Below are 14,279 nucleotides of genomic sequence, written 5' to 3' on the forward strand. Positions count from 1 at the left end.
GGAATTCCCTCCCTAACAGCATCGTGGGTGTACCTACACCTCATGGACTGCAGCGGTTCAAGAAGACAGCTCACCGCCTTCTCAAGGGCAATTCGGGATGGGTAATAAATGCTGGTCTACCCAGCAATGCCACATCCCATGAATGAATTTTAAAAGTGACCAGTCCCTGAGTTTGGACTTGACAAAAGGCAGAAACTATACAAATTTGAGGGGGGGGGGCGTGTTGAGCAAAACACAGCAAGGAGCAGTCCAAACTCGTATACAAGGCAATGACGAAGATCCAGCTCTTTGGCATAACAAGCAGAATGAAAGGTTCAAAATGTTTATATTCTGTTGTGCAACGTCTGGCTTTGTTCCGAATTGGACCCAGTTCCTGGCTCCCTTCCTGCCTCTCCTCCCTATGCAGCTAGCCAGCTCTGGTCTCGCTCCAAGGCCGTCAGGAACATGCACAGACTTGTTTCCATAAGATAAGAGCTGGACTCTCCGGCCAGTCAAAAACCCAGTTGTTGTCTCGGGACAGTTGATAAAGACAGCATGGTTCTCGAAGCATCCATATCTGTGCCATTGGGAGGCCATTCAATCCCTCCAGCCTGTCCCAACAGCGCATTAGATCACACTCATCTGTAATTCAACTCCATTTACCTGTAGCTCGACATCCCACAGTAATCATATCCAAAACATCTAGCAATCTCACCCCGCAAATTTCCAATTGACCCTCCATCCTCAACAATGTTTAGGGGGGGAAAAGTTTCAGATACCCATCCCACTTTGTGTAAGGAAGTGCTTTCTGACATCTATCCTGAATGGTCCAGCTAGAATTTTAAGGTTCCCCTAGTTCTGGACATCCCTTCCCCCTCACCCCAACCAAATCCTTGGTCCTGAGGGGGTGGTGGAAGCAGGGGCGATAGTGACGTTTAAGGGGCGTCTTGACAAATACATGAATAGGATGGGAATAGAGGGGTACGGACCCCAGAAGTGTAGAAGATTTTAGTTTAGACGGGCAGCATGGTCGGCGCAGGCTTGGAGGGCCGAAGGGCCCGTTTCTGTGTTGTACTTTTCTTTGTTCTTTAATCGTCTTAAACACCTCAACTCGATCACCACTCAACCCTCCCGAACTCGAGGGAATACAAGCAGAGTTTGTGCAAGCTGACCTCGTATTTTAGTATTTAATACAGTATATCCTTCCTGAGGTTGAGCACAAGTGAACAGTCACTCTTGATGCTTTATACAATGGACTAATACATTCTCCTCTTTGTATTCCAGCTCCATCAAGGGCCTTCATTCTGTTAGCATTTTTTGAATCTGACTAGTGATTCGATTACTTACTCTTTGATATTAGCCAACTTAGTTGGGCAGCAACAGGATTATTAAGGAACCCATATCAGTCATTCCCACGAGTGAAGAGTCAGTCAGAGTGCATGCAAACTGGACTGGACCATAATGTTCCTCACCCAACAGTTTATCCTGGGTCACACGGGAAGACATGGCAATTTGGTACGGGGAGAATGTTTAAAATTATATTAGTTCACAGGATGCTCATCCCCAGCTGACTTTGAGAAGATGGTGAGCTGCCTGCTTGAACCGCTGCAGTCCCTGTGGTGGAGGGAGAACCACCGTGCTGTTAGGGAGGGAGTTCCAGGACTTTTACCCAGCGACAGTGAAGGAACGGTGATATATTTCCAAGTCAGGAAGGTGAGTGACTCGGAGGGGAACCTCCAGGTGGTGCTGTTCCCATATGCTTGCTATCCTTGTCCTTCCAGGTGGTAGTGGTCGTGGGTTTGGAAGGTGCCACTGAAGGAGCCTAGGTGAGTTGCTGTAGTGCATCTTGTAGATAGTACATACTGTTGCCACAGTTCGTAGGTGGTGAAGGGAGTGGATGTTTGTGGATGGGGTGCCGGGAGGCGGACGGTTCGGAATTTGAAGAGGGGAACAAAAATGAAAAGCCGAACTGGCCGAAAAGAGGGACCAGAGAAAACAGAGGCTAGTGTATTGTGCTCCTACTCAGCCTACTTTCTTCCACCATAGTAAACATGGCAGAGACTGCCCTGCCGGAGTGTGGCTCCTGACCAACATCAGGTGATGCTTAACAGAGTTGACCACCAGGGCACAAACTATCATCTTATGACAGAAACGGCCATCACTGTGTCGCATGGAGCTGGTCACTGCCTTGTACCCGTGTGACATGAATGTTGCTTGCCATTTATCAGCACAAACCTGAATGAACCCAGAAAACATCAGCGATAAATGGTAAAAGTGCAACTTATTCAAGGTCAAGTGGGAGCAGAGGGTGTGAAAGGCCTTCTCCACCTCACCAACCCCTGCCCCATTCCCCGCCCGTACTCCTCCTCATTCTGAAACGTCGACTGGAATTATTGAAGTGACAGAGGACAGTACCTGTCGGAGTTGGTTCTCAAACCCCTCCCGGACATCGCCTGCTTTACTCAGCACCAGGGGAGCACGGAACACAGGCTCTGCAATCACAAAACAGAAAGGCAAACTCAACTCAGGACAAACCCAACTCCCTTCTTACGAGGCACCCGAAGTGGCCATTACCCGTTCCCCAATTAAGCACAAGAACGACAAAATCACACAGCACAGTGGGAGGCCATTCCACCCATTGTGCTGACTCTATCCGAGCGAGTTCATTAATTCCACTCTGTTGCTCTTGTCCCACTGCCCATTTCAAGAATTTATCCAATTCCCTTTAAAAAGTAATTACTGAAGCTGCTTTCACATCTTATCACCAGTTACCTTTAATCTGTACGCTCTGGTTACCAACCCTCCTGTCACTGGGAACACTGTTACTCCCCATCTTCCCAGCCAAAATCTCTCATCATTCTGAATACAGATAAGGTTCTACGTAAGCCCAAGACTGCGTTTCACAGCAGGTTATGGGCATTCTCCAAGAAGAAACAATCTCTGTGCTCACTGAGTGCAGAGATCTAAGAGTCACTCCCGGGTATGTGGCAATAGGGAGGCATCTACAACAGTTTTTAGTTTTTATTGGTAGAGGGATTGAGTTTCGGAGCCATGAGGTCATGTTGCAGCTGTACAAAACTCTGGTGCGGCCGCATTTGGAGTATTGCGTGCAATTCTGGTCGCTATTATAGGAAGGATGTGGAAGCATTGGAAAGGGTGCAGAGGAGATTTACCAGAATGTTGCCTGGTATGGAGGGAAGATCTTATGAGGAAAGGCTGTGGGACTTGAGGCTATTTTCGTTAGAGAGAAGAAGGTTAAGAGGTGACTTAATTGAGGCATACAAGATGATCAGAGGATTGGATAGGGTGGACAGTGAGAGCCCTTTTCCTTGGATGGTGATGTTTAGCACGAGGGGACATAGCTTTAAATTGAGGAGAGATAGATATAGGAGAGATGTCAGAGGTAGGTTCTTTACTCAGAGAGTAGTAAGGGCGTGGAATGCCCTGCCTGCAACAGTAGTGGACTCGCCAACACTAAGGGCATTCAAAAGGTCATTGGATAGACATATGGATGATAAGGGAATAGTGTAGGTGGGCTTTAGAGTGGTTTCACAGGTCGGCGCAACATTGAGGGCCGAAGGGCATGTACTGCGCTGTAATGTTCTATGTTCTATGTGTAATGATTGTTATTTAAAAAACATTTTTTTTCCCAAAGGGTCAATTTAGCGTGGCCAATCCGCCTACCCTGCACATCTTTGGGTTGTGGGGGTGAGACCCACGCAGACACGGGGAGAATGTGCAAACTCCACACGGACAGTGACCCGGGGCCGGGATCAAACACAGGTCCTCAGTGCCGTGAGGCAGCAGTGCTAACTAACCACTGCGCAGCTGTGCCACCCTCGGAAAACAATGTAATAAAACATCCCAAGTCACTTCACGCAAAATCAAACAACATTTGACACTGTGCCACAGAGGGAGACATTCGGGCAGGTACCAAAAGTTTGAACAAAGCGGTAGGTTTTAATGAGTGTCTGGAAAGGGGATAATAATAATAAATCTTTATGGAGAGATAGAGGAGTTTAGGGAGGGAATTCCAGAGATTAGGGCCTCGACAGATGAAGGCACGCCCACCAATGGTAGGATGATGGAAATTGGGGACGTTCCAGAGGCCACAATTAGAGAAGGGGCTGATACCTTGGAGAGCGTGGGGCTGGGGAAAGATTACAAAGTTAGGGAGGGTCAAGCACATGGAAGAATTTGAAAACAGAGGTGAGAATTGAAAATTGCAGGCATTGTTGGATTAGGAGCAAATGTGGGTCTATTCCTGTTATTATCCTCCCTCCCAATCCTGACCCAACAATGAGCCAGACATCAAGATACACCAAAGAACGCCATCACCCAGGACTGTCTTTCGGCATCAATAGGACAGTTTCATTGGGGCCTGAAATACTTCACTTACTGAATTGCAGTGGCAGGTTTACAGTAGAGCAGTGGTTATGTTACTGGACTAGTAATGCAGTGAGCTGGATTAAGAATGTTGAGAATGAGAGTTCCTCTGTAAGGATTTGTAAACATCTAAAAGTGACAATGAATCTGTCAGATTGTCATAAAAATCCATCTGCTTCACTAATGTCCTTTATGGAAGGAAATCTGCCACCCTTCCCTAGCCTGGCCGACATGTAACTCCAGCCTCACACCAAAGTGAGTGCAAGGCCAAGCAAGTATCATGACTACTGAGTCAGGGGTAGTTAGAGATCGGTAATAAACACCATCCTTGACCAGCCACATCCACATCCCAAAAGTGAGCCTGGGGGAAATTGCTTGGTTAAGTGGGGCTGATTTACTGATTTCAGTAACAAACACTACAAGGAAAGAAAAATAAATAAATTATAGATTATCATAGAATTTACAGTGCAGAAGGAGGCCATTCGGCCCATCGAGTCTGCACATAGAACATTACAGCGCAGTACAGGCCCTTCGGCCCTCGATGTTGCGCCGACCTGTGAAACCACTCTAAAGCCCATCTACACTATTCCCTTATCATCCATATGTCTATCCAATGACCATTTGAATGCCCTTAGTGTTGGCGAGTCCGCTACTGTTGCAGGCAGGGCATTCCACACCCTTAATACTCTCTGAGTAAAGAACCTACCTCTGACATCTGTCGTATATCTATCTCCCCTCAATTTAAAGCTATGTCCCCTCGTGCTAGACACCACCATCCGAGGAAAAAGGCTCTCACTGTCCACCCTATCCAATCCTCTGATCATCTTGTATGCCTCAATTAAGTCACCTCTTAACCTTCTTCTCTCTAGCGAAAACAGCCTCAAGTCCCTCGGCCTTTCCTCATAAGATCTTCCCTCCATACCAGGCAACATTCTGGTAAATCTCCTCTGCACCCTTTCCAATGCTTCCACATTCCTTCCTATAATGTGGCGACCAGAATTGCACGCAATACTCCAAATGCGGCCGCACCAGAGTGTTGTATAGCTGCAACATGACCTCATAGCTCCTAAACTCAATCCCTCTACCAATAAAAGCTAACACACTGTACGCCTTCTTAACAACCCTCTCAACCTGGGTGGCAACTTTCAGGGATCTATGTACATGGACACCAAGATCTCTCTGCTTATCCACACTGCCAAGAATCTTACCATTAGCCCAGTACTCTGTCTTCCTGTTATTCCTTCCAAAATGAATCACCTCACACGTTTCTGCATTAAACTCCATTTGCCACCTCTCAGCCCAGCGCTGCAGCTTATCTATGTCCCTCTGTAACTTGTAACATCCTTCCGCACTGTCCACAACTCCACCAACTTTAGTGTCATCTGCAAATTTACTCACCCATCCTTCTACGCCCTCCTCCAGGTCATTTATAAAAATGACAAACAGCAGTGGCCCCAAAACAGATCCTTGTGGTACACCACTAGTAACTGGACTCCAGTCTGAACATTTCCCATCAACCACCACCCTTTGTCTTCTTCCAGCTAGCCAATTTCTGATCCAAACTGCTAAATCACCCTGGATCCCATGCCTCCGTATTTTCTGCAGTAGCCTACCGTGGGGAACCTTATCAAATGCTTTACTGAAATCCATATACACCACATTAACTGCTTTACCCTCATCCACCTGTTTGGTCACCTTCTCAAAGAACTCTACAAGGTTTGTGAGGCACGACCTACCCTTCACAAAACCGTGTTGACTATCTCTGATCAAATTATTCCTTTCCAGGTGATTATACATCCTATCTCTTATAAACCTTTCCAAGATTTTCCCCACAACAGAAGTAAGGCTCACTGGTCTATAGTTACCGGAGTTATCTCTACTCCCCTTCTTGAACAAGGGAACAACATTTGCTATCCTCCAGTCTTCTGGCACTATTCCTGTAGACAAAGATGACTTCAAGATCAAGGCCAAAGGCTCAGCAATCTCCTCCCTAGCTTCCCAGAGAATCCTAGGATAAATCCCATCCAGCCCAGGTGACTTATCTATTTTCACACTCTCCAGAATTGCTAACACCTCCTCCTAATGAACCTCAAGCCCTTCTAGTCTAGTAGCCTGAATCTCAGTATTCTCCTCGACAACATTGTCTTTTTCCTGTGTGAATACTGACGAAAAATATTCATTTAGCACCTCTCCTATCTCCTCGGACTCCAAGCACAACTTCCCACTACTGTCCTTGACTGGCCCTACTCTTACCCTAGTCATTCGTTTATGCCTGACATATCTATCGAAAGCTTTAGGGTTATCCTTGATTCTACCTGCCAAAGACTTCTCATGTCCCCTCCTGGCTCTTCTTAGCTCTCTCTTTATGTCCTTCCTAGCTAACTTGTAACTCTCGAGTGCCCTAACTGAACCTTCATGTCTCATCTTTACATAAGTCTCCTTCTTCCTCTTGACAAGTGTTTCGACTGCTTTAGTAAACCACGGTTCCCTCACTCGACCACTTCCTCCCTGCCTGACAGGTACATACTTATCAAGGACACGCAGTAGCTGTTCCTTGAACAAGCTCCACATTTCCATTGTGCCCATCCCCTGCAGTTTTCCTCTCCATCCGATGTATCCTAAGTCTTGCCTCATCGCATCATAATTGCCTTTCCCCCAGATATAACTCTTGCCCTGCGGTATATACCTATCCCTTTCCATCACTAAAGTAAACCTAATCGAATTGTGGTCACTATCACCAAAGTGCTCACCCACCTCCAAATCTAACACCTGTCCTGGTTCATTACCCAGTACCAAATCGAATATGGCCCCGCCTCTCGTTGGCCTATCTACATACTGTGTCAGGAAACCCTCCTGCACACATTGGACAAAAACGGACCGGCTCTTGGAAAGAGCACCCTACTCAAGGTCAACACCTCCACCCTATCCCCATAAACCAGTAACCCCACCCAACACTAAGGGCAATTTTGGACACCAAGGGCAATTTATCACGGCCAATCCACCTAACCTGCACATCTTTGGACTGTGGGAGGAAACCGGAGCACCCGGAGGAAACCCACGCACACACGGGGAGAATGTGCAGACTCCGCACAGATAGTGACCCAAGCTGGAATCGAACCTGGGACCCTGGAGCTGTGAAGCAAGTGTGCTATCCACAATGCTACCGTGCTGCCCAAATGCTGCCTGCCTAGCATTTCCATCCAATTTCACAAACACCCAGATTGGAGTAGTTGATTTTTCTTTATTTTCCTTCCCAGGAGGAGTGTGTCACTGGCATGGCCAGCATTTACTACATCCTTAATTGAGAAGGTTCCCTTGTCCTTTTAGGTGGTAGAGGGCATGCGTTTGACTTGGGCCTTGTGGATGGTGGACAGGCTTTGTAGAGTCAGGAGGCGAGTTACTCGCTGCAGGATTCCCAGCCTCTGACCTGCTCTTGGAGCCACAGTATTTATATGGCTGGGTCCAGTTCAGTTTCTGGTCAATGGTAACCCTCAGGTATCAGCTGAAACATCAAGTTTGAGGGTAGATGGAGAGAAACTATTTCCTCCGGTGGGGGACTCCAGAACAAGGGGGCAGAATGTTAAAATTCGGGACAGACCACTCAAGAGAGATGTCAGAAAGCACTTGCCCACACAAAGGGGAGTGGAAACCTGGTTTTTAATTCAATTTAGTGTGGGGGTTGCTGACTGGGCTGGCATTTATTCTACCTCCCTAACTGCCGTTGAACTGAGAAGCTCGCTCGGCCATTTCAGAGGGGAAATTAAGAATCAACCACATTGCTGTGGGTCTGGAGTCAAATGTAGGCCAGACCAGGTAAAGACGGCAGATTTCCTTCCCCAAGGACATTAGTGAACTTGATGGAACAGCATACTGTGGCTGGTTTTTAATTCCAGATTTTATTTGTTAAATCTACCTTCCAACAGCTGCCATGGGTGGATTTAAATTCATGTCCCCAAAGTGTTAGCCTAGGTGTCTGAATTACTAGTCCAGTGACATAACCACTACACCCACCCCCCCTTCCAAATAAAAGGAGTTGACTGAAAATTTCAAAACTGAGACTGACATGAATTTTGTTGGATAAGGGTATTAAGGGCTATGAAAATCAGGCAGGTAGATATAGGGAAGACACAGATCAACAATGGTTCAGCCAAATGGCAGAACAGGCTTGACGGGCTGAATGGCCACCTCCGTTGCGATCTTAACAGAGACAACAGGTTGCATAAATATCTCCTTGATAAAGACACCCAAACAAGTAAGGGGCCCTAACTGACCAATTAGAAAACCGTCAATGCTCACAGATCCATAAAAGACATAATGAGTGATTAATATCGTTCCCATCATAGGTAGTTTGACACTTTGTACATCATCATTAATGAGCAGCTTCCAGCTCTGCTTTCCAACTTAACTATTCAATTTACACACACACACACAGACAGAGCTAGGGGTAGCACTTTGACCAGATTCCAAAGCGTTTCACATTAGCTACTTTTTTTTTTAAGCATAGTCACTGCTGATGATTTAGAAATGCGACAGCCAATTTACACACAGCAAGATCCCAAACAGTAACGGACAAGTCATCTGCTGGAAGTGAGGTTGTCTGACTGATAAACAACAGTCGGTACACTGGGGAAGAACTCCGCAGTTCCTCAGGAGAACATAAAGATCCAGGCTGGCACTCCTGGTGCAGTACTGCGGGAGTGCTGCACTGTCAGAGACACTGTCTTTAGGGCGATACCTTAAAGGCCCTGTTAGGAGGGAGTAAAAGATCTCATCGAAGAAGAGTAGTGGAGTTCTTCCCGGTGCCCCAGCCAATATTTACCCCCTCAAACAACATCATTTAAATGGATTATCTGGTTATCATGGTGCTGTTTGTGGGACCTTGCTGTGTGCAAATTGGCTGCCATATTTCCTACATTAGAGCAGTGACTACACTTCGAATATATTTCACTACGTGCAAAGCATTTTGGACTCAAAATGTTTTGAGACTGCAAAACGAGTTATATCTAAAAGAAAACCTTTCTGCTTTTTCAATGGTGACATTCACTGGTGGGGAATATCTCATCCAGAACACAGCATCTCGAATTGTGCAGAACTCCCTCAGTACAGGCCAAGGCTTTGACAAAGGGTCACCTGGACTCAAAACGTTAGCTCTACGCCCCACCCCCCCCCCCTACAGATGCTGCCAGACCTGCTGAGATTTTCCAGCATTTTCTCTTTAGTTTCAGATTCCAGCATCTGCAATAATTTGCTTTAATCCCTCAGTACAGGCACTGGCAGAATCATTCTACATTAAGTGCTCAAGTCTCTCGAGTGGGTCTTGAACTTCTGATCTTCAACTACCAACTGAACCACGGTTAACACAAAGCAGAAGCCAGCCAATACACTTGAGACAGGAGCTAGTGGTCCGGGACCTGCGCTTTAGGCAATTATCATACTCACTCCAAGAACCTCAGGTTTGCACTTCCCATGGAGACTAGACAACGGACTTCGCAGACAGAGCCTGCAGTGACCTTGCTGTCACAGTCTGCCCCTAGAGGCAGGGCACACTGGGTTACAGGGACAATTCTCTCATTTAAAAACAAACTTGCATAATATTCAGCACTGTTTAAACGTGCTACTTAGCAGAAACATCCAAACTCTCAGTCTTCCGAAGAGGTTCTGAGGAAGATCGATATTGGACTTGAAACATTAACTCTTTCTCCCTTTCCACAGATGTTGCCTGCCCTGCTGAACTTATCCAGTTTTTCTGTTATTGAAGCTTTCAGTCTTTAATGGGTCACCCGGCAATCACAGAAAGTGTGTGGGATCTTGTTTTAGGACCGCAGCATCTTACAACAGAAGCGGTGGCTATTTGGCACAATGTGCCAGTAACAGCTCCTTGAAATTATTCCCCCTCTCTCTGCTCCTTCCCCGTTATCCTGCATTTCATTTACGTATTTATCCAATTCCCTTTTGAAAGTTATTATTGAATCTGCTTCCACTGCCCTTTTGGGCAGTGTGTAAGGGTCCTGCCTGTTGATTCCCTTATTTTCTGTTTCTTTATTTTTGCCGTTATTATATTTGATCCATTGATGCTTAATGGACATGGCTGTTTAAGTCTAGCAGCAGAGAGTGAGGAGTTGACGAAGTTGCAGCATAGAATATGGTGCTGCTAGCTTTGGACAACAGAACCTTGTGACACCCGAGAAATGTGGTGGGACTCAGTTCGAGCTGGTGGTCAATGAATTGGACAAAAGGCCATATTCTGCCCAGTAACAGGTGGTGATTGGATCCTGCATGAGTGGGATGATTTCCAGAGAGGTAAGGAAAGCAGAGTTGCGACTCGGACACACAGGGACAAGGAACTGCTCCCTCTCTTCTCTCTCCAGAAAGGCTGAGAATTGATGTATTTCTGAACGTGCAGAGATCCTGAATGAATGAATATACAGTGAAACCATTACAGGCTGCAAACAGAGACCTGGGGCGGGATTCTCTGATATTGGCGCGATGTCCGCCGACCGGCGCCAAACAGTCCGGCATCGCGCCGCCGCAAAGGTACGGAAGTCTCCGCACCTTGAGCGGCCGAGTCCTCACCTTGAGGGGCTAGGCCCGCGCCGGACTGATTTCCGCCCTGCCAGCTGGCGGGAAAGGCCTCTGGCGCCCCGCCAGCTGGCGCAAAACTGACTTTGCCGGGCGGCGCATGCGCGGGAGCGTCAGCTCACGGCATCCCCGCGCATGCGCAGTGGAGGGGGCCTCTTCCGCCTCCGCCATGGTGGAGACCATGGCGAAGGCGGAATGAAAAGAGTGCCCCCACGGCACAGGCCCGCTCGCGGGCCAGGCCACCGTGGGGGCACCCCCAGCGCCAGATCGCCCGCCCCCCCCCTCCCACCCTCCCAGAACCCACCCGCGCCGCCGTCCCAAAGGTGGTTCAATCCACGCCGGCTGGCGTGGGTTGACAGTGGCGGGACTTCGGCCCATCGCGGGCCGGAGAATCGCCGGAGGGGGGGTGCCGCCAACCGTCGGGGGCGGGATTCACGCCAGCCCCCGGCGATTCTCCGACCCGACGGGGGGTCGGAGAATCCCGCCCCTGGATCTGAAACCTTAATTTGAGGGAATGTCTGCTTAAACACAACCATCTGAAACAAACACTCTTTTTTCCTTTTTACTTATTATTTACACTCCTCTCCTCTGCGTGTGTCTGTCTTGTGTGCGTGTATGTGTGTATATATATATATATATATATATATATATCTCGAGGGTAGACAAGTTATAGTGGGGGATTATGAATTAGCTACGTTTTTAAAAAATCAATTTAGAGTACCCACTTCTTTTTTTTCCCAATTAAGGGCAATTTAGCGAGGCCAATTCACCTACCCTGCACATGTTTTTTGGGTTGTGGGGGCGACACCCACGTAGTCACAGGAAGAATGTGCAAACTCCACACGGACAGTGACCCGGGGCCGGGATCGAACCCGGGTCCTCGGTGCCGTGAGGCAGCAGGGCTAACCACCTCGCCACCGTGCTGTCCCTTTGAGAGATTTTGCTAAGACAAAACAAGAAAAATAACTATTTCTACAGGCTGGGGAGTCTGTAACTTCAGGGTATGTTTTAAAATCAACACTAAAAGCATGAAGGATGTAGTTGAGATGTATTTTTTTTTTTTTAATTGTTGTTAGGATGGGGAATGTTTAACCAGAATCAGTGGTAGAGACACAACCTAAACTGACCCTTCAAAGGAAGTGGCGAAAATTAAGATGTGGGATCAAAGCGAAAGAGAAAATGCTGAAAAATCTCAGCAGGTCTGGCAGCATCTGTAGGGAGAGAAAAGAGCTCACGTTTCGAGTCCGATGATTCTTTATCAAAGCTAACAGACAGAGAAAGTGGGAAATATTTATACTGTGGAGTGAGAATGAAAGATGTGGGATCAAAGGGCGGGGTTTAGCTTTTTCACAGGGCCAGCAGAATTGTGTCGGACCGAATGGTCTCCTGTGCTGTAGCGTTGCACACCAACTTTAACGCAACCAAAGTACAGATAGTTACATGCTTGGGCATGTCCTGTGTGAGGAAAGTCAAATACAAACAAATCTAGTCTGTGACTCAATCAGCTTTGGAGACTGAATGTCAAGTGATTTTGAGTCAGGTTTAAAACAAACAGTTTTGGTCATTCAAAAATTCGACTCCACTACGAAGGTCGTACAAACTCTCATTCACCCGTCGTATGCCGTTTCTCTGTCACCCCTCAAAACTCCTCCAGCGTCATCCTTTGCCTCTGACCCCATTCCTTTTAACCGTGCAAGATCGTCCATTTCATTCTCACCTAACCCCTTGGTCTCCCTCCCTTTTCATGAGCCTGTACCAAGCACCGACCCCTCATGTCACCCCAACGTAACCTCCGCTCACCCCGCACCCAAGATGTTCAATATCAGAGCATTCTTCTTGATGTCAGCCGTATACCCCAATTTCCTGGGCGGCACAGTGGTTAGCACTGCTGCCTCACAGCTCCAGGGTCCCGGGTTCGATTCCCGGCTTGGGTCCCTGTCTGTGCGGAGTCTGCACGTTCTCCCCGTGTGTGCGTGGGTTTCCTCCGGGTGCTCCGGTTTCCTCCCACTGTCCAAAGATGTGCGGGTTAGGTGGGGATAGGGTGGCGGTGTGGGTTTAAGTAGGGTGCTCTTTCCAAGGGCCGGTGCAGACCTGACGGGCTGAATGGCCTCCTGCACTGTGAACTCTATACCCCCCTCCCCCCCCTGCTCCAGGCCCGGATCCACCGCCTACCGCAGAGTGAATACGCGGCTCCAGCCCCCGCTGCTCACCGGCCTGCAGCCGCTGCTCCGCCGCCTCCTCTCGCTGCCTCCAGCGGCCCTGCTGCAGCTGCTTCCTCCTGCGGCCCCGCGGCTGCCAGAGCGGCGCGGCGGCGGTGGGCCGGCTGCTGTCGGTGCGACGGCAGAGCGGGCAGGCCAGGCCCAGGCCCAGGCCCAGGCCCAGGCCCAGGCCGGCCTCGGGCGCCGCGCGGCTCAGGCAGCCCCGGCACAGGCCGCTGTCCCCGGCCTGGCCCGGAGTCTGGAGCCGGGCTCCGCGCCGCCCTCTCCGGGCCCGCTCCGCACTCCCGCTCCGGCCCGCCATCTTGTGACGTCGGAGCCCCGCCCCGCGCGGGGGCGCGCTGGGCGGGCACGCGCGGGTAGGCGGGGGCGCGCGGGGCGGGAAGGCGGGGGCGCGCGGGGCGGGCGCGCGCGGGAAGGCGGTGGCGCGCGGGAAGGCGGGGGCGCGCCCACATACAGCCCTGGACAACTCGCTCCAAGTTTAAATCCTGATCGAACCAGCCAGATCCTTGCCTAACACCTAAACTAGCTGCTCTCCTTCCTAACTAACTGATCAATTCTTTAACCAATGCTAACTCGCCCTTTAACTCACCCGTTAACTGGTTCTTTCTCTAATCTAACACTAACTACTAATCTAACCAGCTGGAAACCGGCTCTAACCAGCTCAGACCCAGCATTAACCAGCTCAGACCCAGCATTAACCAGCTCGGATACCGGCTCTAACCAGCTCGGAGCCGGCTCTAACCAGCTCAGACCTGGCTCTAACCAGCTCGGAGCCGGCTCTAACCAGCTCGGAGCCGGCTCTAACCAGCTCGGACCCGGCTCGAACCAGCTGGGACCCGGCTCGAACCAGCTGGGACCCGGCTCTAACCAGCTCGGATCCGGCTCTAACCAGCTCGGACCTGGCTCTAACCGATCAGCTGGGACCCGGCTCTAACCAGCTGGGACACGGCACTAACCAGCTGGTACCCGGCTCTAACTGATCAGCTGGGACCCGGCTCTAACCAGCTGGGACCTGGCTCTAACCAGCTCAGACCTGGCTCTAACCAGCTGGGACCCGGCTCTAACCAGCTGGGACCCTGCTCTAACCAGCTGGGACCTGGCTCTAACCAGCTCAGA

General features: G+C 49.3%; 1 protein-coding gene across 4 annotated transcripts in view; it reads right to left on the reverse strand.

Moving 5' to 3' along the window:
• The window catches only part of rnf169 (ring finger protein 169), a 50,224-nt gene extending 36,743 nt beyond the window's left edge, over positions 1 to 13,481 (reverse strand). For 2 of the 4 annotated variants that reach the window (XM_072477504.1, XM_072477503.1), the window contains exons 1-2: positions 13,155 to 13,479; positions 2,395 to 2,471 (exon numbers count right to left, since the gene is read on the reverse strand). In XM_072477504.1, the coding sequence (XP_072333605.1) occupies positions 2,395 to 2,471; positions 13,155 to 13,464 (387 nt within the window). In that variant the 5' untranslated portion in view covers positions 13,465 to 13,479. Of the gene's footprint in view, positions 1 to 2,394; positions 2,472 to 13,116 lie in introns of all 4 variants that reach the window. The other 2 variants (XM_072477501.1, XM_072477502.1) reach the window with 2 other exon arrangements.
• Between the last annotated feature and the right edge of the window lie 798 nt (positions 13,482 to 14,279).

This window comes from Scyliorhinus torazame, chromosome 15 (genome assembly GCF_047496885.1).
Source record: "Scyliorhinus torazame isolate Kashiwa2021f chromosome 15, sScyTor2.1, whole genome shotgun sequence".
Taxonomy (NCBI): domain Eukaryota; kingdom Metazoa; phylum Chordata; class Chondrichthyes; order Carcharhiniformes; family Scyliorhinidae; genus Scyliorhinus; species Scyliorhinus torazame.